We start from the raw sequence: 27,223 nt of genomic DNA, 5'->3' as shown, positions 1-27,223 counted from the left end.
TGGTGGTGTGACGCGTACAGGAAAGTTTAAGGTGTGGGCATAATAGCGGTAGTCCGGTTACTGTTGATATGTCAACAGATCGTTTAAGGTTATGAACCTTGGCCGGGAGATATTGGCGGAGCCGGTGCTGGGGCTCACATCCTGGTATGTAAGCTCCACACCAGACTCTCTCTCTCAACCATCCACACAATTTTCCATTTTGTTTGTTAGAACTTTAATAAGTTATGTTAATTCTTTTTCATGGTGACCAATTGTCATTGAATTCATGTATGCCTCTAATCAGTTCGTAAAATAAATTTATGTAAACGACTTTGAAGTTGAACAGAGCTGACCTTTGTGCGTGCGCGTGCACGCAGAAAAAGTTCGGGGGGGTGCGGGGGGGGGGGGTATTCACGAGGGTGTTGGTGTGTGGGGGGGGGGGGTGTGGATGGTGGTGAGTCAGCGATGGCTTCCTCACCAACTCACCTGAGAGGTGACTGTTGTGGCGTCCTGCACCCCCCCCCCCCCCTCCTCCAGTGTTGTGTAGCTCTCCCCTCCCCCTCTAGGGCTGCACAAGTCGGCACACTACTACACTACTGCCATTGACATTGTTCTTGCCGTACACAATACTGTACACCTGCGCCAACACTTGTACTGCGCGCCAATAGGGACGCTCTCACCACCATATCCTTACCTCTTCTGGGACGAGATACACCGTAATAAATAGCCTTACCTAAACAATGTTCAATTTAATCTAACATGATCTATTAATTTTGTCAGTTTACAAGGCCTAAAATGCCATGATGAAAAATGAAGTTTTTTCAGAAATGGTCTCCACACAAACTCGGTGTCTGGAACACTTAGTGGAGTGAAAAGTTATGGTAGGAAATTCAGAATAGACCAAATGAAGGGTAGATGTGACACAAGCATAAACAGATAATTGTATAAACTCTACATGAACCACTTATTTTAAAACATTCCAACAAAAATAAGAATTATTGCTAGAATAATATTTTGAATTTGTAAGTGCTGGATAAGTTTCCCTGCGGACCATTAATATAGTTTAATGAGAGCGTGGCTTGGGTCCAGCTTTACCTTCCTGGTATTATTATTATTATTTTTGTTTAATAAAATATGAGGTACATCTGCATTAGTGCAGCTACCCTAGACTATATGAAGTAGAGTACAGTGTCAAAAAAAAAAAGCTAATTATGAAGCTGTTGTAAAGACTACAGCTCTACGTAACCGTCCAACCCGGTCTCCTTATCATAATTGGACGTATACTCGACCTAAGGCAATGTACAAATGATAGTTGCGACTCTCGAAATTGACATGTCGTTTTCTCTTTGTGGGTCCTTGGGTTGGTTAGGTTCAGGCACGTCAGCACAACCTTTAGTGACGTTGGGAACGCTGAGGAGGACGGGCTGAACCATCATAGCCTCGTTGCTAGGGTAACAACAGCACAAATTTGTCAAGTTGCTCCATTGACTAATACCTGGAGAGGGTTTCCGGAGTTGTTCTACTCCCCGAGCCCGCTCTGAGGCGGGGTTATCAGGTGTTGCTTGGAGTGGCTCGCAGCTCACAAATCTACTACAGTCTGGCTGGTCCGGCACTTCTCGCACGTCTTGTCCTGGGTTATGAAGTTCATCACTGAAACCACAATAGCTTGATACATCAAATGAACATGTCCACAAGGGCCGTGATGAGGGTTTGAACCTACATCTGGGATGATCATTCCAGACGTAGGTTCGAACCCTCATTACGGCCCTTGCGGATTTGTTCATGAAGTTCATTTTTTCCTGATACTACATAGCCTTCCCGTCTTGGTGCCTTCTTTGACTTCATTATTTTCCATAAAACTAGAAATTTTGTTTGTAATCACTCTATTGAAAACTTGTGGGTGATGTTTATGCAACTGGTCTTTTTTTTGCCAAGGCCTTACTACCCTTCTTGTGCAGAGTCACTATATCTGCTGGTATCTGCCCTGTATCCAAGCTCTTTCACTATATTACACTGAGCGCTCGCACTACTGGCACTTTACATGTCTCTATGAATATTGAATTCCCTAAGTCAGGCCCAGGGGCTGAGTGCTTGGGCATGTTGTCAATTTCTCTTTCAAAGTTTTCAGTTCGTGTAAATATTAGTTACATTATCTATAGCTTGGATATCCTTCATAATTCCTACTAATAGCTATCTGGATCTGCAACTTTCATGTTTATTAGTATGCTAAACACAGCCTCGTACTGACCTCTTAGAATTTCACCAATTTCTTTGTGTACGAACCCTCAGTTGTAAGTAAAGGTCTAATTCAGTTCGAGGATTGTGATTTTTCATACTTGAAATTTTTTTGTATTTTTCTTTCTCTTTTATAGCTTTCTTTTCCAATACCTTTTTCTCAGACTGGCATGATCGTGTCAACGTCGGCTCTTATTTCTTAGATCTCCCTGTTTAGGTTTATTTTCCTTTCTTGTGATAATCTTCTGTTTAAGCATTTCCGTGATTTTTTTCCTCTCCTGTACAGTCGTCTGCGTATCCCGTAAAATGTCTGCAAGGTGTATATTTTTTTCCCCAGTCGATTATCTTGTTGGTGAAATTGAATTGATTGAATAATCCTTCTCGCTTGTTGGTTATTTTGGACCTACTACCGTTATTAATGTTAGTTTGCACTACTATGAGCTCGTACTCGACAAGCGCATACATCAATGTACATACTCTGCATTTAATAAAGAAGTTAAAGCTAACAAATGTTATTAAAAACGGTGCAGCTTAACTTTGTGGAAAAAGTGGGTCAGAGCAGAATAAGGTTCCATGTTAATTTCTCTAGACATTATATAGTGAAATCTAAGAGGGCGTGTGATAGAGGAGAGGCAAGGTGGTGGTACGGGTGCAGGAGGAGGGAAGAGTAGTGGTGGAGGAGGGGGAGATAAGAGAGTAGAAGGTGCACTGTTTCTCAGACTTGGGCACCGGACTCCACTCACAGGGGCCTTCTCACCCACAACAGTCAGTTCTCTCCTTACCCCAGTCCTCATTCTTCACCCCCCCCTCGCACCAGTCCTCATTCTTCACACCCCCCCTCGCTCCAGTCCTCATTCTTCACCCCTCCCCTCGCGCCAGTCCTCATTCTTCACCCCCCCCCTCGCACCAGTCTTCGTTCTTCACCCCCCTCGCACCAGTCCTCATTCTTCACCCCCCCCCTCGCACCAGTCCTCATTCTTCACCCCCCTTCGCACCCGTCCTCATTCTTCACCCCCCCCCCTCGCACCAGTCCTCATTCTTCACCCCCCCCCTCGCACCAGTCCTCATTCTTCACCCCCCCGACCCTCGCACCAGTCCTCATTCTTCACCCCCCCCCGACCCTCGCACCAGTCCTCATTCTTCACCCCCCCTCGCACCAGTCCTCATTCTTCACCCCCCCTCGCACCAGTCCTCATTCTTCACCCCCCCTCGCACCAGTCCTCATTCTTCACCCCCCCCCTCGCACCAGTCCTCATTCTTCACCCCCCCCTCGCACCAGTCCTCATTCTTCACCCCCCCTCGCACCAGTCCTCATTCTTCACCCCCCCCCTCGCACCAGTCCTCATTCTTCACCCCCTCCTCGCACCAGTCCTCATTTTTCACCCCCCCCCTCGCACCAGTCCTCATTCTTCACCCCCCCCCCTCGCACCAGTCCTCATTCTTCACCCCCCCCCTCGCACCAGTCCTCATTCTTCACCCCCCCCCTCGCACCAGTCCTCATTCTTCACCCCCCCCCTCGCACCAGTCCTCATTCTTCACCCCCCCCTCGCACCAGTCCTCATTCTTCACCCCCCCCTCGCACCAGTCCTCATTCTTCACCCCCCCCTCGCACCAGTCCTCATTCTTCACCCCCCCCCTCGCACCAGTCCTCATTCTTCACCCCCCCCTCGCACCAGTCCTCATTCTTCACCCCCCCCCTCGCACCAGTCCTCATTCTTCACCCCCCCCCTCGCACCAGTCCTCATTCTTCACCCCCCCCCTCGCACCAGTCCTCATTCTTCACCCCCCCCCTCGCACCAGTCCTCATTCTTCACCCCCCCTCGCACCAGTCCTCATTCTTCACCCCACCCCCTCGCACCAGTCCTCATTCTTCACCCCACCCCCTCGCACTAGTCCTCATTCTTCACCTCCCTCGCACCAGTCCTCATTCTTCACCCCCCTCGCACCAGTCCTCATTCTTCACCCCCCCCTCGCACCAGTCCTCATTCTTCACCCCCCCATCGCACCAGTCCTCATTCTTCACCCCCCCCTCGCACCAGTCCTCATTCTTCACCCCCCCCCCCCTCGCACCAGTCCTCATTCTTCACCCCCCCTCGCACCAGTCCTCATTCTTCACCCCCCCCCCTCGCACCAGTCCTCATTCTTCACCCCCCCCTCGCACCAGTCCTCATTCTTCACCCCCTCCCTCGCACCAGTCCTCATTCTTCACCCCCCCCCTCGCACCAGTCCTCATTCTTCACCCCCCCCCTCGCACCAGTCCTCATTCTTCACCCCCCCCTCGCACCAGTCCTCATTCTTCACCCCCCCCTCGCACCAGTCCTCATTCTTCACCCCCCCCTCGCACCAGTCCTCATTCTTCACCCCCCCCTCGCACCAGTCCTCATTCTTCACCCCCCTCGCACCAGTCCTCATTCTTCACCCCCCCTCGCACCAGTCTTCATTCTTCACCCCCCCCCTCGCACCAGTCCTCATTCTTCACCCCCCCCCCTCGCACCAGTCCTCATTCTTCACCCACCCCTCGCACCAGTCCTCATTCTTCACCCCCCCCGACCCTCGCACCAGTCCTCATTCTTCACCCCCCCCGACCCTCGCACCAGTCCTCATTCTTCACCCCCCCGACCCTCGCACCAGTCCTCATTCTTCACCCCCCCCCTCGCACCAGTCCTCATTCTTCACCCCCCTCCTCGCACCAGTCCTCATTCTTCACCCCCCCTCGCACCAGTCCTCATTCTTCACCCCCCCCTCGCACCAGTCCTCATTCTTCACCCCCCCCCCCTCTCACCAGTCCTCATTCTTCACCCCCCCCCCTCGCACCAGTCCTCATTCTTCACCCCCCCCCTCGCACCAGTCCTCATTCTTCACCCCCCCCCTCGCACCAGTCTTCATTCTTCACCCCCCCCCCCTCGCACCAGTCCTCATTCTTCACCGCCCCCCTCGCACCAGTCCTCATTCTTCACCCACCCCTCGCACCAGTCCTCATTCTTCACCCCCCCCCGACCCTCGCACCAGTCCTCATTCTTCACCCCCCCCGACCCTCGCACCAGTCCTCATTCTTCACCCCCCCCCCCGACCCTCGCACCAGTCCTCATTCTTCACCCCCCCCCTCGCACCAGTCCTCATTCTTCACCCCCCCCTCGCACCAGTCCTCATTCTTCACCCCCCTCGCACCATTCCTCATTCTTCACCCCCCCCTCGCACCAGTCCTCATTCTTCACCCCCCCCTTTCACCAGTCCTCATTCTTCACCCCCCCCTCGCACCAGTCCTCATTCTTCACCCCCCCCTCGCACCAGTCCTCATTCTTCACCCCCCCTCGCACCAGTCCTCATTCTTCACCCCCCCCTCGCACCAGTCCTCATTCTTCACCCCCCCCCTCGCACCAGTCCTCATTCTTCACCCCCCCCTCGCACCAGTCCTCATTCTTCACCCCCCCCCTCGCACCAGTCCTCATTCTTCACCCCCCCCCTCCTCGCACCAGTCCTCATTCTTCACCCCCCCCTCGCACCAGTCCTCATTCTTCACCCCCCCCTCGCACCAGTCCTCATTCTTCACCCCCCCCCTCGCACCAGTCCTCATTCTTCACCCCCCCCTTGCACCAGTCCTCATTCTTCACCCCCCCCCGACCCTCGCACCAGTCCTCATTCTTCACCCCCCCTCGCACCAGTCCTCATTCTTCACCCCCCCTCGCACCAGTCCTTATTCTTCACCCCCCCCCTCGCACCAGTCCTCATTCTTCACCCCCCCCTCGCACCAGTCCTCATTCTTCACCCCCCCCTCGCACCAGTCCTCATTCTTCACCCCCCCCTCGCACCAGTCCTCATTCTTCACCCCCCCCCTCGCACCAGTCCTCATTCTTCACCCCACCCCCTCGCACCAGTCCTCATTCTTCACCCCCCCCACTCGCACCAGTCCTCATTCTTCACCCCCCCCCACTCGCACCAGTCCTCATTCTTCACCCCCCCTCGCACCAGTCCTCATTCTTCACCCCCCCACTCGCACCAGTCCTCATTCTTCACCCCCCACTCGCACCAGTCCTCATTCTTCACCCCCTCCCTCGCACCAGTCTTCATTCTTCACCCCCCCACTCGCACCAGTCCTCATTCTTCACCCCCCCCCTCGCACCAGTCCTCATTCTTCACCCCCCCCTCGCACCAGTCCTCATTCTTCACCCCCCCCTCGCACCAGTCCTCATTCTTCACCCCCCCTTGCACCAGTCCTCATTCTTCACCCCCCCCCCGACCCTCGCACCAGTCCTCATTCTTCACCCCCCCCCTCGCAGCAGTCCTCATTCTTCACCCCCCCTCGCACCAGTCCTCATTCTTCACCCCCCCCTCGCACCAGTCCTCATTCTTCACCCCCCTCGCACCAGTCCTCATTCTTCACCCCCCCCCTCGCACCAGTCCTCATTCTTCACCCCCCCCCTCGCACCAGTCCTCATTCTTCACCCCCCCCCTCGCACCAGTCCTCATTCTTCACCCCCCCCCGACCCTCGCACCAGTCCTCATTCTTCACCCCCCCCGACCCTCGCACCAGTCCTCATTCTTCACCCCCCCCTCGCACCAGTCCTCATTCTTCACCCCCCTCGCACCAGTCCTCATTCTTCACCCCCCCCTCGCACCAGTCCTCATTCTTCACCCCCCCCCTCGCACCAGTCCTCATTCTTCACCCCCCCCTCGCACCAGTCCTCATTCTTCACCCCCCCCCCTCGCACCAGTCCTCATTCTTCACCCCCCCTCGCACCAGTCCTCATTCTTCACTCCCCCCCCCTCGCACCAGTCCTCATTCTTCACCCCCCCCCCTCGCACCAGTCCTCATTCTTCACCCCCCCTCCTCGCACCAGTCCTCATTCTTCACCCCCCCCTCGCACCAGTCCTCATTCTTCACCCCCCCCCTCGCACCAGTCCTCATTCTTCACCCCCCCTTGCACCAGTCCTCATTCTTCACCCCCCCCGACCCTCGCACCTGTCCTCATTCTTCAACCCCCCCTCGCACCAGTCCTCATTCTTCACCCCCCATCGCACCAGTCCTCATTCTTCACCCCCCCCCTCGCACCAGTCCTCATTCTTCACCCCCCCCCCTCGCACCAGTCCTCATTCTTCACCCCCCCCCCTCGCACCAGTCCTCATTCTTCACCCCCCCACTCGCACCAGTCCTCATTCTTCACCCCCCCCCCCCCCCACTCGCACCAGTCCTCATTCTTCACCCCCCCCCCTCGCACCAGTCCTCATTCTTCACCCCCCCCACTCGCACCAGTCCTCATTCTTCACCCCCCCCCTCGCACCAGTCCTCATTCTTCACCCCCCCCACTCGCACCAGTCCTCATTCTTCACCCCCCCCTCGCACCAGTCCTCATTCTTCACCCCCCCCACTCGCACCAGTCCTCATTCTTCACCCCCCCCCCCCCTCGCACCAGTCCTCATTCTTCACCCCCCCCCTCGCACCAGTCCTCATTCTTCACCCCCCCCCCCCTTCGCACCAGTCCTCATTCTTCACCCCCCCCCTCGCACCAGTCCTCATTCTTCACCCCCCCCCCACTCGCACCAGTCCTCATTCTTCACCCCCCCCCCTCGCACCAGTCCTCATTCTTCACCCCCCCCACTCGCACCAGTCCTCATTCTTCACCCCCCCCCCTCGCACCAGTCCTCATTCTTCACCCCCCCCCCTCGCACCAGTCCTCATTCTTCACCCCCCCTTCGCACCAGTCCTCATTCTTCACCCCCCCTCGCACCAGTCCTCATTCTTCACCCCCCCCCACTCGCACCAGTCCTCATTCTTCACCCCCCCCCCCTCGCACCAGTCCTCATTCTTCACCCCCCCTCCTCGCACCAGTCCTCATTCTTCATCCCCCCCCCTCGCACCAGTCCTCATTCTTCACCCCCCCCTCGCACCAGTCCTCATTCTTCACCCCCCCCCTTGCACCAGTCCTCATTCTTCACCCCCCCCCCGACCCTCGCACCAGTCCTCATTCTTCACCCCCCCTCGCACCAGTCCTCATTCTTCACCCCCCTCGCACCAGTCCTCATTCTTCACCCCCCCCTCGCACCAGTCCTCATTCTTCACCCCCCCTCGCACCAGTCCTCATTCTTCACCCCCCCCCTCGCACCAGTCCTCATTCTTCACCCCCCCTCGCACCAGTCCTCATTCTTCACCCCCCACTCGCACCAGTCCTCATTCTTCACCCCCCACTCGCACCAGTCCTCATTCTTCACCCCCCCCTCGCACCAGTCCTCATTCTTCACCCCCCCCACTCGCACCAGTCCTCATTCTTCACCCCCCCCCCTCGCACCAGTCCTCATTCTTCACCCCCCCCCCCTTCGCACCAGTCCTCATTCTTCACCCCCCCCCTCGCACCAGTCCTCATTCTTCACCCCCCCCCTTGCACCAGTCCTCATTCTTCACCCCCCCCCCCGACCCTCGCACCAGTCCCCATTCTTCACCCCCCCCCTCGCACCAGTCCTCATTCTTCACCCCCCTCGCACCAGTCCTCATTCTTCACCCCCCCCCTCGCACCAAGTCCTCATTCTTCACCCCCCCCCTCGCACCAGTCCTCATTCTTCACCCCCCCTCGCACCAGTCCTCATTCTTCACCCCCCCCTCGCACCAGTCCTCATTCTTCACCTCACCCCCTCGCACCAGTCCTCATTCTTCACCCCACCCCCTCGCACCAGTCCTCATTCTTCACCCCACCCCCTCGCACCAGTCCTCATTCTTCACCCCCCCCCCTCGCACCAGTCCTCATTCTTCACCCCCCCCCTCGCACCAGTCCTCATTCTTCACCCCACCCCCTCGCACCAGTCCTCATTCTTCACCCCACCCCCTCGCACCAGTCCTCATTCTTCACCCCCCCCCTTGCACCAGTCCTCATTCTTCACCCCCCCCCCTCGCACCAGTCCTCATTCTTCACCCCCCCCCCCTCGCACCAGTCCTCATTCTTCACCCCACCCCCTCGCACCAGTCCTCATTCTCCCCCCCCCCCCCTCCCCCTCGCGCCCGTCCTCACAGATGCTGGGAGTGTGACGGTCCACATAAGAGTTTAGCAAACTGATCTCGTGACCTTTCCTCCTCTCATTAATCCCGTGTGAGAATAATTAACCACATTGTATTCGTAATGTGCACATCAATGTCTTTGTGGTCGATGTTGTTATGTTTCAGTTTGTCAAATATTCTTCTTTACCTAACTATATTCACTTTTAGGAATTGTTTTTATGATTTTAACTGGATATAAATATGTAAATAAATAGAGAAATTAATATGGTAATTGGTTTCCCGCGTCCATCGTGAGTGGCGCTGCCTCCCTCATGTCTTGGTGTGTACCGTTGGTGGAGGTGATGTGCTCCTAGTCTGGTGTGGTCGCTTAGCGCGTTCCCTCCCGACCTCTGCCCTGTGACTGTCGCCGCCTGTAGTAGCACACTACAGGCGGCCACCACCCTCCTCACTGGCTTGACACCTGTGCTTCCTTCCACCTCACTTCCCTTGTCCAAACATACCCCCCCCTCCCCTCCTCCCTTCCCTTCCCCTGTATTTCACGGGAAACCCCGAGACGCTTAAGAGATGTTACACGACCAACGACCACAGTCACTCCAAACATGTGCCACTTAGAGACTACCCATGCCCGGGCCACCTCTTGTGGTGGCGTCATCTTCATCTCGACATCATCAATAAGTGTGTTGTATTACATGACCACAGAGGAAGCCACTGTGCCAAATGGTTATTGATTATTCACTTTACCAACAGGTGTCCACATTTTGATCTGGGTTAACACCTGTCCAGTTGTTCACTTGTACACCTGGCGATCACCCTCACCTTAGTCATAAAATCATTTCGTGCTACAAAATATTTAAATTAATAGTCTTTGGCAATAACATAAAACTTGTGTACGAAGAGAGAATAATTTTACTTATAAAACAACGGGATTGATATACTAGCATGTGGGCCAAAGTTAAGTAGTTCGTTAATCTGACTTTAATAATCAAAGTTATGACTCCCTAATTACGTACTTCTTGCCCCCTACCTCGGGAGCATTGGAGGTCGTATGTTAATAGATTCGAATAGTGAGACAGCTAACTTGCAGTCCTTTTCAAGGGGGTCAAAAAGTAAACTTTGTGCACCCTTTGAGTTAGGTACACCCCAGGGTGGACTGCTTAGCCAAACACTGTTCAGTGTTCTGATGTACAAATTAACAACTAATATTCCCACACTACCTGACGAAGCCGTCATCTGTTATGCCGACGACATATGCATTGTTGCAAATACCCAAACTAGATTGTAAGCTCTACTTGATTCACTCGCTGTTAAAAGCATTGAATGTGGTCTTGTTATCTCTCTAAGTAAGCCTAGAGCTCTCCATCACCAAGAGAAAACTTGTCCCTCTAACTATCAAGGTCAACAACCAGAACATTGAAACGTGTAAGCAGCACAAATATCTTGTAGTTGGTTATCTTGAGGTTATCTTGAGGTTATCTTGAGTTGATTTCGGGGCTTTTAGTGTCCCCGCGGCCCGGTCCTCGACCAGGCCTCCACCCCCAGGAAGCAGCCCGTGACAGCTGACTAACACCCAGGTACCTATTTACTGCTAGGTAACAGGGGCATTCAGGGTGAAAGAAACTTTTGCCCATTTGTTTCCGCCTCGTGCGGGAATCGAACCCGCGCCACAGAATTACGAGTCCTGCGCGCTATCCACCAGGCTACGAGGCCCCTTGGTATCAACAGTGACATTGTAAACTTTCTACACCGTAGGTTAAAAGAGAGACTTAAACCACTGAAAACACTTACTGGTAAGACTATTGGTATCAATATTAAATGATAGATTATTCTATATGATGATTGTCAGATCTCTAGTTGATCATCATGCTTTGCGTCTAATTAAGTTCCCCGCCTCTGTGTTGGACAAACTAGAAGTAGCACAGAATGAAGCCATGAAGATAATTCTTAGTGCCCCAAGATACACAAGAATCAACATGAGGGAAGAACTGAAGCTTCCAGCCATATTAGAGAGAATCATGCAAGTCAACACGTCATATTACCTTAGTCATGAGAGACCCAACATCTCCTGCATTGCCTAGAGACAAATTATTCAGTGCTGTTAACACCATTCTGACTGGGGACAACATACCAACACGCTCGACTTTTATGATAAATGGCCGAGTAAAAATGCCTATAATTTCAACAAACTTAACATTCCTTTTAAGTGCAATCTACCTGTCTCCGATATTCCTCTTTATCTGTGCCCCACCATTCATGTATCATACACACCCGTCACCAAGAAAGAATATTGCTCTTCTCAAAGCTGTCACACTTGAAACAATTGCCTCCATCGAAAATTTAAGATCTCACGAGCACTGTGTGTACACCGACGGCTCAGTCCAATCTTCTACTGGACGGACTGCAGCAGCATGTAGGTTTTATAGAAATAATATTTGCACAGACTATCAGTGTCAGGTTAATCAACTGGCTGACCACACAAGTAGAACTAGCGGCACTACAACTAGCTACTAGAACATTAAAAAAAAAACAGGAGGAGGCATAATATTTTGTGACTCGGTCTGCTCTTCAAGCAATCGAAAACCTCTCCTGGAAGATCGACAGCAAGAACCTCATACTTGCAATTATAAATGACCTAATCGCTGCTCAGAGAAAAGGGCATCCTTTCTATGGATACCATCACACACACACAACCCATCATAATGAGACACATAAGGGGCATAACTGGCCGACCCCTCAGTGTTCAAGAGAGAACTGGATCAACCAGGTATCAACCAGGATAAGCACCTCCAAAGGATACCTGATCAACCAGGCTGTGACTCATACGTCAGGCTGCGAGCAGCCGCATCCAACAGCCTGGTTGATCAGTCCGGCAACCAGGAGGCCTGGTCGACGACCGGGCCGCGGGGACGCCAAGCCCCGGAAGCACCTTAAGGTAACCTCAAGGTAGGACTCCCAACGACCTGAAAGCACCAGTATAAAAAGCTATGATTTGTTCAGATCTGAAACCTATGTTTATGGGCAGCACAAAACGTCGACCAGACTGTGCGACACAGTGGTTGCCAGGATCAGGTTGGGTTACCGTTACCTGTGGCAGGTGGCTACAGGTGACGGATCTCCCAATCCTGAGCACTCCAGGTGCAAACTCTGAGCAGGAACTGGGGCACGATCTTGCACCAACCTGTCCTCTTACAAATTACGTCTGAATTTAGCCGTTTGCACGTATGGCCGAAAACTGACATAATTTGAAAATGGAAAAAAAAATGAAATTTGGGATTTTTTTCCAAAACATTATTATGGTTCCTCTGGTAAGTTAGGAGGGCAGGAAAGTCTCCTACAGTTTCAAAACGTCATGGAAAAACGTTAATTGAAAGTGTTCTCTCCTAACCTAACGGACTAAGCTGGAGGACTCGAACAGAAAACGGGACAGTACATCACTTTTGTGAGCCGATTTCACTTCAAATTACGACAGTTTTGGCCATAGCGCGTATATGAGCGAAAAGTGACGTTATTTTGAGAGGACGGGTTGCTTGCACACTACATCACCAGTTATCAGTTATCAGAATGCCCAGTTATCAGACCATTCAGACCCATTGGCATGAAGTACCTGGAGCTTTGCAATTATTTTATTCACTCGTATTCCATAGGTTATCTTCATAATGCACTCAGAGTTTGCCAGTGCAGACTACTTATCACATGCCTCTGACTAACCATCCTGTGTGACCAGGGATGTAAGCTGACTAAGCAACTAATTAAATGCATGGATAAACTATAAAAATAACAGGACATTAGAGAGCAGAGAAAGATATCAGAGTGCCACGAATGAGTACGTCAGTGTGAGAAGAGAGGCAGAAAGACAACACGAAAATGACATAGCAAACCAGGCAAAGACTCGACCCAAATTTCAAGGTTTGCAAGGATTGCAAGAGCAAGGAGAAGTTCCCGCGGGAGGGAACTATCACGAGAAAGCGGACCTTAAAATGAGGACTTTAAACATAATACAGGGCACAAAACACAATCAAATGTGTCCGTAGTAGGAAAGCAGCATGTAAAGGATTTGGAAATAATGTTGTCTAACGACCTAACATTTAGGGAGCATAACCAAGCAAATATTGCGTCAGCTAGAAATATGATCGGATGGATTACGATAACGTTCAAATCCAGGGATCCCATCACAATGGTTGTACTATACAAATCACTTGTACTGTCCCGTCTTGAGTAATGCACAGTACTCGCTTTCTCTTTCAGAGCAGGAGAGATTGCTGAAATAAAGGGAATACAGAGAACATATTCGACACGCATAGACACGATAAAGCATCTAAATTATTGGGATCATCTCAAAACTCTCCAAATGTACTCATTAGAAAGAAGACGAGAAAGAGATCAAATAATATACACGTGGAAGATACTGGAGAGCCAAGTACCAAATCTACACAGTTAAATAACAACATACTGAAGTGAACGATATGGAAGAAAATGCAGGATAGAACCAGTGAAGAGCAGGTGTGCCATAGGCACAATCAGAGAACACTGTGTAAACATCAGAGGTCCACGGTTGTTAAACTTCTCCCAGCGAGCATAAGAAATATTGCAGGAACAACCGTGGATGTATTAAAGAGGCAATTAGATACGTTCTTGCAAGAAATGCCGAGCCAACCAGGCTGTACTGGATATGTGGGCTTGTGGGCTGCTCCAACCAACAGCCTGTTGGACCAAGTTATCATAAAGTCGAGCCTGGCCTCAGGCCGGGCTCGGAGTACAATAACCCCACGAGCTTGGGTAGATACTAGAATATAGCCACCATTAAAAACTATATTTTGACCTCCATCACAAGTTTGCTCGTGGACATTGATAATTGGTGTCATGAAAGCCTAGAGCACGTATTGTCGTCCTCCAGTATACAGACCTTCCAAGTTTCCAAAGTTGGTATAGTGTGTATACTCAGAGGTTGTTGTAGTGACAGCAGCCATGGGACACAATACAGGGCACCAGTAGTCCATGGGACACAATACAGGGCACCAGTAGTCCATGGGACACAATACAGGGCACCAGTAGTCCATGGGCCAACATTTGAGAACTACTGCGTTAGACCATTATATCCTGGAGTGGAAGTGGAGCAGATTAGAGATAATCTAAATTACCATTGCATGAAATGACATCACTATTGCTAATAGTTGACCTGAAATTCTTACTTTCTGTTTCATTTCTAGTAAATATATAAATATTAGGACGGAAATTGTGATTTATATTCTAAAAAAAACCAAAACGCTCTTAAGCAACAGCCTGGATCTCCATCTTCGGCCTTTATTTCAAAAACTAAAACTCTACCTTCTTCTTCATCCCCCATTCTTACAAAGCCCTTTGATCAAGAATAAGAATCCCAATCCCAACAGCCTGTTGGACTAAGCTCACTCAAGATGAGTCTGGCCCTAGGCCGAGCTTGGGGAGTGGAACAACTCCCAGAACCCCGGTCCAACCACTTGGGATGGACGGTAGAGGGACGGTTTCGCTTCATTCAGGTCGGGGTTCAATCCCCGACCGTCCTAGTGGTTGGGCACCATCCCTTTTCCCCCGTTTCATCCTTAAATCTTTATCTGATCCCTTCCAAGGGATATGGTCGTAATTGCTTGGCACTTTCTCCCGGTAATTCCCTTCCCAAATCCCATTCGGGTACAATCCAGTTAATAGCCACATTTAATGCTTGATTGATATACTGTACAGTTGTAGTGCAAGCTGTGCTTATGTTTCCACCTACCTGCCTTGTAGAGGTTCCGGGGATTGTTGTTGTTATAGATTCAGCTACTCTGAACAAGTTCCAAGTAGCACGGGCTATGGTGAGCCCGTAACTTCCCTGGCACAGGCGCGGGGAAAGTAGCACGGGCTATTGTGAACTCGTAGTGGACTTACCTGGCACATAAGCGGTGGGCTCCGGGGATCAAAGGCATCCCTATATAGTACAGTGAGACGCCTTTGACCTCCCTATACTATAGGGAGGTCCCTATATTACCACCAGTGTCATTATAATAAAATTAAGGGTGTTCGTATAAATTGTAATTAATGTCAAAGAGCAGGGAGTGGAGTGTGATTAAGACATGTTGTGCACTCAGAGTATGAGTATGGGGGTGCTGGGTCGACTACCCAGCACTGAGCACTACCACACACAGTTGTGGTAGTGCTCAACTTGGTGGCGGAAGACTGCTTACAATATTGAATTGTTGAACGTTTGTATAAAACAATCTTTGGTGCTCTCCTGGCTTCCAGTTGTGCTGGGTTACCTTCCTTACCTTGCCTTGAGGTGCTTCCGGGGCTTAGCGTCCCCGCGGCCCGGTCGTCGACCAGGCCTCCCGGTTGCTGGACTGATCAACTAGGCTGTTGGACGCGGCTGCTCGCAGCCTGACGTTTGAGTCACAGCCTGGTTGATCAGGTATAATTTAGTATACCCATATAGTATATATGGGTCATCACACGTGATATATATTAATGTTACCATAGCCTATCCTGGATTATAATGACTCCCCATATACAAAGTTACTGTAAACTAAATTATAAACGTCACCATTATACAGTGGTGCCAACTCGCCTGTTTTTTGGTAAATGTTTAACAATAGGGTATGAAAGTGGTAGTAATTGGTGACACGCAGACGTTCACCTGGCGTGTTGGTACAGTAAATGGCTCTGGAAGTGTCAAGAGGTCAATTGATGTTTAATGAAACAAGTAAAACGGGACCGTTTTCTTACGGCTTGTTTCATTTGACTTTTTCTATTTCCAGTGTGGATTTATAGGTCATATGTATCGGCGCTTTTCACCCATGCAAAAATTTATGGATTTTGTTTATATTATAAAGAAACTATTTTGATTCAGTTGTAGCGTAAGAATGGTAAAGATACGTTAGCAAGTGTGACGTTGGACCAGCGAGCAGGGACGCGTGTGTGGGGGTGAAGGGGGCTGACGTAGTAGTAGTATAGTGCACCAACCACTTACCAAGGTGGCCGCCTCCCTGCTCACACCCTCCACTAACACAGCACCCTTAATGCCCTCTTCCTGCCCACTCTCCTCGCGTCTGTCACTCACCTGGGCTCCAGGCACCCTGTGAGCAGTGTTGCCAGTGTGGCTGGAGAAGAACGGATGCACTTGTCACTTGACCTTCTCTTGCACTTGTTAGGCATCCTCGCTAGGGGGGATGACACAAACGACACAAAATTATTTGCTGTCGTTAAAAAAAAATGTTGGATATCTTGGACAAGAAAGGTTCCTAGCCCTATTGTTCGGCCATGTTGTCCCATAGTGGGATTTTTTACAACCATTTTAATACCATTTATTTAACATAAATAAAACTAAGACTAGGGTTCGTAAGGGCTATCAAATGACGTACCCAGTGGAACTGCAAGCAAGAGCTGTTATCCAACCTCATCTCATCTGAAGCCTGTTCCTAGAAACTCGCTTTTCATGAGAATGTACTTAGTTCTTTACGTGATAGTTACATTCGTACAAGAAACCTGATGAAACTGCAAGCAAGAGCTGTTTTCCTAACTCGTCTCGGATGAAACCTACTCCTAGAGACCCATTTATTTCATGAGCCTGTTGTATCTACACAGTAGGAATAGCCTATATTCATTAACAACATTAGGTAACAATCATATAAGGAACAGGATGAGCCTGTAGCCAACTGTGTGCCAGAGCCTTCATGTGATCAGTTGACATGATCTTCCATGAATCAATCTGTTGAGCGAACAAGTTTCAGATGTGAGTCAACTAAGGAATGATAGCTGATGGAGTGATGTTCTTGAGAAAGGCACTTCCAGCATGAGACTATTGAAGGTTGAGAGCCTAGAGCTACGGGTGGCAACTACTGGTAGTCCACAGAGTTGGGCCAGGTGTGGAACTTGGTTGGTGAGGATGTTGGCCTTGTACACATCTGTAAGACCACCAACGTCACGACGGTGTTGCAGTCTCAGATGTTAAGACCGTTCCCACCAAACTTGGTCAAGACTAGAGCTGAGCCTTCTTGCGCATCTCTTCCCTTTGTCCAAAAGACTGATGAATGATTGGGGGGGGGGCGATCCAGTATGCATACTCTAGATGAGAGCGAACTTGTGCGTCATACAAGGTTTCGCAGCCTTTGCCGTCAAGGTGGTGTCGAGATGCACCGCGGGCTGTAGGTTTCCTGGCTGCCTTTTGAGCTAGATTAAGCACATGACTTTGTCATTGAAGAATCGAACTTCATTCTCAAGATGTTAATTTCATCTGAACTCGAGGGTTTTGCCACCCATTTGCAAGCCTGTCCTATTTGCCATGTGCAGTCTAGGTATCATTCCTCGTCTTCTCAGCCTCAAATATGACCTGCCAAATATGACCCCAGGTAGAAATCGCTAGAAGTTGGTGGCTGATAATTCTTGCAGCAGTTGGCATTTCTTCCTTTCTGTATGTGAAGGTTAGCGTGCAGTCATCGGCATAAGCTTGAGCTTCAGGAACGAGATGAAGTATATCGTTGAAATACATTCCACAGCAGAGGACCAAGCACATTACCCTATGAAACGCTGGCACCAATTGAGTGGCGTTCGGATTCTGCTCCACTGAAGACTACCCTCTAGAGTCCGTTCTTGAAAGCATTTTTATTTACTCTAAGATGGAACCTGAGATGCCTAGTGCTTGAAGCTTCACTACTATTCCAGACCCGATCAAATGTTCTGCTATGTTTAGAGCAACAACACGGCTGATCTTGGACTCATGCAGTGACTGATGCCACTTAGTGGAGAGATTTAGCATCAGCAGCAGATCGGCCTTTTCTGAAACCATACTGTCGATCACATTAGCCAATGATCAAAATATGTAATTTGTTGAGGGATTAATGACTAGGATTTTACTAGTAATGGAGAGCAGTGAGACTGGTCTGTAGTTGCCAACCACTTAGCGGTGGCTCTCTTGTGTACTGAAACATCTGCCTTTTTCCATAAGAACCAAATTCCTTGAGCTAGGCAGAGGTGGAAGAGGCATGCGAGAGATGGAGCCAACAGGTCAATGCAGCTCCATAATAGTTTAGGAGTGACCTTATCTGGCTCCACAGTTTTGTCTAGTGTTTTAAGGAGAAGAACCTCAGCCTGCTGTATAACCTCTTCAGTTATCCTAGACGGGGTCTCGCAGGACGTCTCTGCGAATGAAGGGAAAGGGGGGGGGGGGGGTGCACCAAGGACAACCGGCATCCATCCTGGATAATCGATAGTGGGACAAGGCCGGTTTGCTGTGTGCCGGGGCGGGAGGCTGAGGCGGCCTCGCTCTAGCTTTTGATATTGGTAGGTGGTACATGTGTCGCCTCGCCTCTCCTGCCGACATTTTCTGTTGCTGCTGCCTCGCCGGCCGCTGTTGTACTCTCCAGTATCCACCATTCTGGCTGATTCCTTGTGTTAATTTTGTTAGTCCCTTGTCAGTTATTACTAATACAGTAATTATTATATATAGTAATTAGTATATAATAATTATTAATCAGTTTATTACTAATACTTTTTGTTGCTGCTAGAAACGCATTGTTAATTATTGCACTGCTACACGAGGAGGAGGATGGGTGTTTTTTTGTCCAAATGTTTACGGAACCCTGTAACTTGGCGTGTGTGGTGCAAGGTGACACAACCATACTATTACTAACATGGTTTCCAAGGCCGGGTTTGGGAAGTAGAAGTACTCCCAGAACCCACTCTGGGTATCCCGTTGTTTTAGTAATATACTCCTTGCACTGCACTTGATCATCCTCGTAATTTTGAAGATTTATTCTCACTTGGGTTGTATTCTTATAATCTTGTATTTGTTCTTGTGCCTAATTGTTCAACTTTGGTATCATGCCTGGGCACACCTGGAGAGGATTTCAGGAGTTTTACTCCCCGAGCCCGCCCTGGTGCCAGGCTCGACAAATCTATCCCTGGTATAAAAACCTTGTGGTTTGGCGAGAATTAATAAGTTATATATTTGTGTCCGTGCGCTGTCTAGAGGTCGCTTTAACTTACGTACAGGTTCTGGTTGATAGGTCACAGCCATGGCGATATATACTTTCTTTGCGGAGAGCAAAGTTAATAAACGTGGTAACTCATTTGAGTTTAGAGCAGATAATAAATTTCTAATAGTGTTCTCCAAGCGTTCTTGTTAAGGTGGGCGACACTTATCATTGCGCGCTAGACGGATGATGGGTGGGGCCCGGGTCCACCTGGTCTCTTTCTCTTGACCCTCTCTCTCAGAAGCCTTCCTGATTATTGCAAAACCCTAAAGAAATCGGCTGAATAACTCGATGGAAAAATCACTTGCCCTTTCAGACTGAACTAAGTCTGAACTCTGCACCCTCCTGATCACAGGAGGGTGCAAAGATACTTTACTGCTAGAATCCACTCAGTGAAACATCTAAACTACCGGGACCGACTAAAATGCCTAAATCTGTATTCTCTTGAGCGCAGGCGGGAGAGATGCATAATAATTTACATGTGGAAAATAATAGAGGGGCTGGTCTCAAACCTGCACACAGAAACACATCCGGCATGGCAGGATGTGCAGAATATCCCCGTTGAAAAGCAGAGGTGCAACAGGTACTCTGAGAGAGAACTCTTATCAACATCAGAGGCCCGAGACTGTTCAACACGCTTCCACTTCACATAAGGGACATAACTGGCCGACCCCTCACACAGTGTTCAAGAGAACTTGACAAGCACCTCCAAAGGATATCTGATCAACCAGGCTGTGACTCGTACGTCAGGCTGCGAGCAGCCTTGTCCAACAGGCTGGTCGACCAGTCCAGCAACCAGGAGGCCGGGCGATGACCGGGCCGCAGGGACACTAAGCCCCGAAACCACCTCAAGGTAACAGCAAGGTAAAAAGGGTCACTATAGATGCTGATATTTGTTAGTGTGGCACTAAGTCTGACCCCCAACTGTCTTGTGACACCCCCGAACCTCCAATATGTCATCTTGAAAAGTTGAGTAATGTTAGCTCCTAGCATATGGCCTCCAACCTTGTACAGACATACACACTGAAAGATTTTTTATTGAATACCATGATAAATATCATGTTTTATTGAATACCAGTGTTGACGTAGAGGGGGCGAGGGGTTGACGACGTTTTCTTGAGGGAGGCGAGTAGGGGTAGAGGGGCAAGGTGTGGGGGGTGCACGAGCGTTCTCTCATGCAGCATGCGCCGGCAGGGAGCTGCTCCCAGTCATTATGTATGGCGGCTCACCAGCTGCTGGGTGTTGGGCCACTTGTCCTATCACACTGCACCTCAGTTTCTGCTCAGGTGGTTAAAGGTGCAGCAACACCCACCCTCCACACCTGACCAACACCATAGTGTGCACCATTTACTTGGTGTACTGTACTGTGTACACAAGAGGCCCAGCTCTACAACGCTGATTTTGAAGATTTAGTAGTAATGTGAACGTCTAGTCTGGCAGGTAGATTTGTCCGGTAATGGTGAGTGGTGAGCATTCTTCAGCGTTGCCATTCTTAATTACCTAAATGTAGTTACATAATGAGAGCAACGCTAGTGGTGTCCCGTCTTTCCAGCACTCTTTGCGTATAACGCTTTGAAATTACTGACGGTTTTGACCTCCATCACCACCTCACTTGTTCCAACCGTCCACCACTCTGATCGCAATATTTATTTCTCTGATCGTGTTTATATTTGCATGAATTATATATCAAATTAAAAATGCATAAATATTTACACCCAGTAGTGTCTTTGCTCGAGGCATACTGTCTATGGCTTTGAAGTAGCCATAGAGAGCATGTCCCTGGCTTTGAAGTAGCCATAGAGAGCATGTCCCTGGCTTTGAAGTAGCCATAGAGAGCATGTCCCTGGCTTTGAAGTAGCCATAGAGAGCATGTCCCTGGCTTTGAAGTAGCCATAGAGAGCATGTCCCTGGCTTTGAAGTAGCCATAGAGAGCATGTCCCTGGCTTTGAAGTAGCCATAGAGAGCATGTCCCTGGCTTTGAAGTAGCCATAGAGAGCATGTCCCTGGCTTTGAAGTAGCCATAGAGAGCATGTCCCTGGCTTTGAAGTAGCCATAGAGAGCATGTCCCTGGCTTTGAAGTAGCCATAGAGAGCATGTCCCTGGCTTTGAAGTAGCCATAGAGAGCATGTCCCTGGCTTTGAAGTAGCCATAGAGAGCATGTCCCTGGCTTTGAAGTAGCCATAGAGAGCATGTCCCTGGCTTTGAAGTAGCCATAGAGAGCATGTCCCTGGCTTTGAAGTAGCCATAGAGAGCATGTCCCTGGCTTTGAAGTAGCCATAGAGAGCATGTCCCTGGCTTTGAAGTAGCCATAGAGAGCATGTCCCTGGCTTTGAAGTAGCCATAGAGAGCATGTCCCTGGCTTTGAAGTAGCCATAGAGAGCATGTCCCTGGCTTTGAAGTAGCCATAGAGAGCATGTCCCTGGCTTTGAAGTAGCCATAGAGAGCATGTCCCTGGCTTTGAAGTAGCCATAGAGAGCATGTCCCTGGCTTTGAAGTAGCCATAGAGAGCATGTCCCTGGCTTTGAAGTAGCCATAGAGAGCATGTCCCTGGCTTTGAAGTAGCCATAGAGAGCATGTCCCTGGCTTTGAAGTAGCCATAGAGAGCATGTCCCTGGCTTTGAAGTAGCCATAGAGAGCATGTCCCTGGCTTTGAAGTAGCCATAGAGAGCATGTCCCTGGCTTTGAAGTAGCCATAGAGAGCATGTCCCTGGCTTTGAAGTAGCCATAGAGAGCATGTCCCTGGCTTTGAAGTAGCCATAGAGAGCATGTCCCTGGCTTTGAAGTAGCCATAGAGAGCATGTCCCTGGCTTTGAAGTAGCCATAGAGAGCATGTCCCTGCACCAAGCCCAGACTCCTGGAATATTATATTCATAAAGAAGTGCAAAACGGCACTATCATAGGCTGTAAACATCGTTTGGAGACGGAGCCTTGATACTGGGGTCATCCCAAGACGTACTTAAAACAGCGGGGATTGCGCCATTTCACAAAGGTAGTAAAGCAGATGCAAGCAATTACATAACATTAGCTCTAACTTCACACACTACAAAAATCATTGAAAAGTGCTAAGAAGTATGATTACAAATCACATGGCATCGTAACATCACCATAGCCCTGGGCAACATAGGTTCAGAACAGGGCGCTCCTGCCTCTCTCAATTGCCAGATCACTATGGCACAGCCTTAGGTGCCATGGAAAACCAGCAAAACGCAGATGTATTATACACAGACTTTACAAGGGCTTTTGACAAATGTGACAATGGTGTTATTGCGCGCAAAAAAGAATTACCGACAAAGCAGGGAGACGGATCTTCAACCTCGTAACGAACTTAACTCTGTGTGTAATAGTCAAGACGGTAAAATCTTGATCATCTACTGTGAAAAGCTCAATCCCCCATGGTCGAGCCTCGGTCCTGCCGGGCTCGGGAGTAGAACTACTCTCGAAATCCTCTCCAGGTAAGGTACCGAACTTGCTTCGGTAATTTTAATCACACTAATATCAGACACAGACAAATATACAAACTACAGCACTGTGTCATTTGCAGATGACACTAGGGTTTTCCTGCTAGTAGACAGTATAGAGGACACGGCAAACCTCAAATCGGATGAAAATCGGGTCTTTCAATAGGCCACAGATAATATGATGTTTAATGAAAATAAGTTCCAAGTCCTGAACTATGCAAAAAACGAAAATGTAAAAACGGAATCCATATATAAAACGGAATCAAATCATACGATAGAACGAAAAAACTATGTAAAGGATCTAGGAGTAATTATATTAGAAAACCTTAATTTTACAGAACACCATAAAGTAGCTGTCACGGCTGTAAGAAAAATTACAGGTTGGATAACAAGGACCTTGCAAACAAGGGATGGCACATCAATGATACTTTTCAAGACACTAGTGCTCTCTAGGGTGGAATATTACTGCATTCTTAACAGCCTCAGAGCCGGCGCCCCATAGTGGACTGCACCCTGGGTATGTTCATAATGTACACCACAGTGGTCATTGCCTGTTTAACATGCCAGTATAAGTTAAAATATATTTAGTTGTGCAACAAGTTAATTGTAGTTGCAACAGCAATGACTGTTTGAAATGTCGAGGCCTCCTTTTAACAATCACAAAATTCGCATGTATATGTTATCTTGTATAATAAAGGTTTCGTGGCCAAACAATATTTTATAATGTATATATTATTCCATTCCTAATGTACTGACCGCCATAATTGAGTGTGTACCGCGCTACCCCCGTGCATACATTTTGGGATAATATATAACTTGTGGCGGCTCTCTGGCTGCCCACAGGGTGGGTTAACCTTTGGGTTATTATTAGGTAGTCTTGCTCAACTGTTTCTGGCAGGATTAGGAACGAGCGTTATTTGTTGAAAGTTTCTTTAAATAATAAAGAAAAATGTTGTTTGGTGCTGAAACATATGGAAGGGGGGAGGGGAGGGTAGGTGGTGTCAGGTGTGGGTACTAATGACATGTCAGTAAGCATAGCACTGTAAGACTGTGGTGCTCGTGATGACGCCTCTTGCGGTGATGTAACCGCTCTGGTCATAAGAACCAGCAGCAGCCCACAAACTGCACTAAACGTTACAGGCGCATCAGGCCATTTAGCGGCTCTCACCGAAAACTACGGAAGTTTTAATTGGATGACTAATGCAAATAATTTACGTGTATTACAGTCGTCTAATTTTTTACAGCTACTAATTAATGCTGTTACTCTGAGGTTACCTTGCGATGATTTCGGGGCTCAACGTCCCCGCGGCCCGGTCCTCGACCAGACCTCCTGGTTGCTTAAGAACAATTAGGTTGAATAGTTGTTTTCTATATATTTTAATTAAACCAAGAATGGCGTTAGATCAAAGGTAAAGAGTGCAAGTGAGGCGGTAGAGGGCAGCAGGTGGGGGGGGGGGGATGGGATAGAGGTGTGCTTCTGACACCTGATCAACTAGGCTGTGACATACGTCAGGCTGTTAGCAGCCGCGTTTAACAGCCTGGTTGATCAGTCCAGGAAGCCTGTTCAGTGACCGGGCCGCGGGGAACCTTGACTCCAGGAATCGTCGCGAGGTAACGGCAAGGTGTGTTTACTGTGAGTGCCATCTAGCTCTTGGGCCCCGCCTTCCAAATATTGCATCTGTTGCCTCAACATTTACTGTCGTTGTAGTTCTCGAGGGAGAACTTCACTTCTCCTTTGTGTTCTCCATTCGTCTTATCACCCACACTGAATAACAGTATATCCTACGTTTATCGACTAATTTCTGCCGACAATTTCAAAGTGTTACCCCGTGTGTTGTGCCTTTATTGACTTGTTCTCACTCTGCCCCAACTCCACTCTTATTATCTCAGCTACTAGTAGAAAATGTATAGAACTATTTCATTCTGGGGAAATATATAATTTGAACATTTTTACCATTCTGGTGAATGGTAATTACCAGGGTGGTGATACATGCAGGACTGAGATGACGTAAACTGTGTGTGTAATGTTCTGAATATTTGTTTTAAAACTGCTACCCTTATGTTTGGTAGTTTTACAAGTACTGCTGCTGGCATATTCCTCTGCTCCGCTCGTATTAATGCTGGCGTTCTCTTACAGTAACCTTTCACGTAAGAATGTAAGTGGATATCTTCTGGCATCTTATCCACCACCCTTAATTTCTTGATTTAACTTGTTGGGATTGAACGCGTCTGATTAAGGAACATAATTGTCGATTGTTTAAGCCTTTCTGTAGTATCGCTCAATATTTTTCAATAGTTAACGTTCTCTTCAGTTTCGCATCATGTGCAGACAATGTCACGCAAGACTGTCCTCCATCTTGACTTATCCAAGTCTCACAAATTCAGACTTCTGTCAGGTACTCTAAACCAGACCAGTGCTTCCCAAATTATTAAAGCCTGGTGCGTGTGTCTGATTTTTATAGGGAAACTTTCAATGGCATCTTGACAGTTTTAAGATGATAAACTCGGACGGACCCTTGTTATGTTTTAAAGCCTGGTCGACGACCGGGCCGCGGGGACGCTAAGGCCCGAAAACACCTCACGGTAACACCTCAAGATATGGTGTTGGCTGGTAAATGGCCAGGTACCTGAGGCTAGACCAACCCTCTCTGAACTCTGGCAAATGTGGTCACTTGTCAAGTGTCTTCTCTGGGTGTGTCTCGGACTGTTTCTCGGTTATTGTCTGCGTAACATAATGTTGCTCAAGAGTGGGTAGTTTCTGGAGAGCGGCCAGAAAATAGTGTGGTGACATCTAGGTTGGTGTGGTAGCTACCCTCTTACCCGCCCCCGCCAGTTTTTGTTTTTCCATCTGAAAAAAAACCGGGCAGGTATGCAGAAAATAGTTTGCTTTAATTGGTTTAAAATAGTTTGCTTTAATTTGGGTCAACATAGTTAGTTCTGTAATAATTTCCCTGTGTATTTTAATGTTTTGATACAAATTCTTAAAACCCAGGTTGCGGGTTGGGTTTTAATAATTAGTTTTTTCTTGTGTGGTTGACAAACGTAGGAGGTTGTGAAGGGGCTGAGGAGCATGGTGGAGTAACAATGGACAACATGGTAACATGAAATAGAGGGAATGCAGAGAACATTTACGATATACATAGACGCGATAAAGCACCTAAATTATTGGGATCGTCTCAAAGTTCTCCGAATGTACTCACTAGAAAGGAGACGAGAGAGATCAAATAATATACACGTGGAAAATACTGGAGGTCCAGGTCCCAAATCTACATAGATTTGTAAGCAACATATTGAGTGAACGATATGGAAAAAAATGCAGAACAGAACCAGTGAAGAGCAGAGGTGCCATAGGCACCATCAGAGAACACTGTATAAACATCAGAGGTCCGCGGTTGTTCAACATCCTCCCAGCGAGCATAAGAAATATTGCCGGAACAACCGTGGACATCTTCAAGAGAAAACTAGATAGTTTTCTCAAAGGATTTTGATTGATTTGATTGTTGCCGCCAAAGGCGGCTAACTTATTGTGCACCCCATACTCATCCTTTGAGCGGTAGCGCAAAAGCATTACAGAGAGCACAAAAGGTCTTTATCAGACCTCATCTTAGATTATTACATATACAATTTCGTCTATCCTTCACACCTTATAGTTACAATGTCAACTAGTTAAAGTGCTATTTCAAGAGCTATATATTTACAGTAAGTCATCATACATTAATGGTAGGCCTTATCGCTAATACATAATAGTTTGACCAGTGGCGATATTACAGTCATAGGGGAGCTTCTGTTTATTGTTAGTCATCACAATACACTACGTGTTTCTGAATCTCATATGTCGTTCATCTACTGGAAGCGAAATGTGGAGACAGTGCAAGGATCTTAGGTAATTTATCCATGGTAATAAGATATGTTGCCATATTATACAGTGAGAGCTTAGATTTATCTCTAAATGGCTCAATTTTACTACATTCAAAGATATAGTGTTCAGTATAGCGTCAATATTCTCCAAGGAGTGCCGGACCAACCGGGCTGTGGTGGGTATGGGGGCCTGCGGGCCGCTCCAATCAACAGCCTGGTGGACCAAGCTCTTGCAAGTCGAGCCTGGCCTCGGGCCGGGCTTGGAGTAGAACAACTCCCAGAACCCCATCAAGCAGGTATCAAGCAGCAGGCTACTAGGCTACGTCCAGGCTACTAGGGCCCTCAACACTTTACAGATTCACACATACAGATTTACATAATCACACTTCTAATAATACTTTTCACACTATTTAGTCTATTTAGAGCGCAGATGTGTGTAATAGTGTGAGAGCGTGCGTGAAATGAGTTCCATCATTGTGATATTCGGGAAATCAAATTTGGTTTTTGTGTTTCAGGGTGAGGATGGCGTGGGCGGCATGTCTAGCACAGGGGGCGGCGGGGGCAGTGGATCATCGTCGTCATCAGTGCGGGGCTCCTCCTCCCGCTCTAGGACCGAGGAAATCGGGAAGTATCGTCTTCTCAAAACCATCGGCAAAGGCAACTTCGCCAAGGTGAAGCTCGCCAAACATGTCCCCACCGGCAAGGAGGTGAGTACCAGTGCTTAACTTAAC

The 27,223-nt window shown here is 48.7% G+C and overlaps 1 protein-coding gene across 39 annotated transcripts in view; it reads left to right on the top strand.

Annotated features, from left to right (window-relative positions):
- Positions 1 to 27,223, top strand: part of LOC123758126 (MAP/microtubule affinity-regulating kinase 3) — a 286,973-nt gene that overhangs the window by 130,268 nt on the left and 129,482 nt on the right. For all 39 annotated transcript variants that reach the window (XR_006772863.2, XR_006772866.2, XR_011229396.1 and 36 more), the window contains one exon: positions 27,008 to 27,199. Coding sequence is in view for 35 of the 39 variants with exons in the window: in XM_045742310.2 (XP_045598266.1) it covers positions 27,008 to 27,199 (192 nt within the window). In the remaining 4 variants the exon portion in view is untranslated. The remainder of the gene's footprint in view (positions 1 to 27,007; positions 27,200 to 27,223) is intronic.

This window comes from Procambarus clarkii, chromosome 22 (assembly GCF_040958095.1).
Source record: "Procambarus clarkii isolate CNS0578487 chromosome 22, FALCON_Pclarkii_2.0, whole genome shotgun sequence".
Classification (NCBI taxonomy): Eukaryota; Metazoa; Arthropoda; class Malacostraca; order Decapoda; family Cambaridae; genus Procambarus; species Procambarus clarkii.
This window is presented reverse-complemented; position numbering and strand designations above follow the sequence as displayed.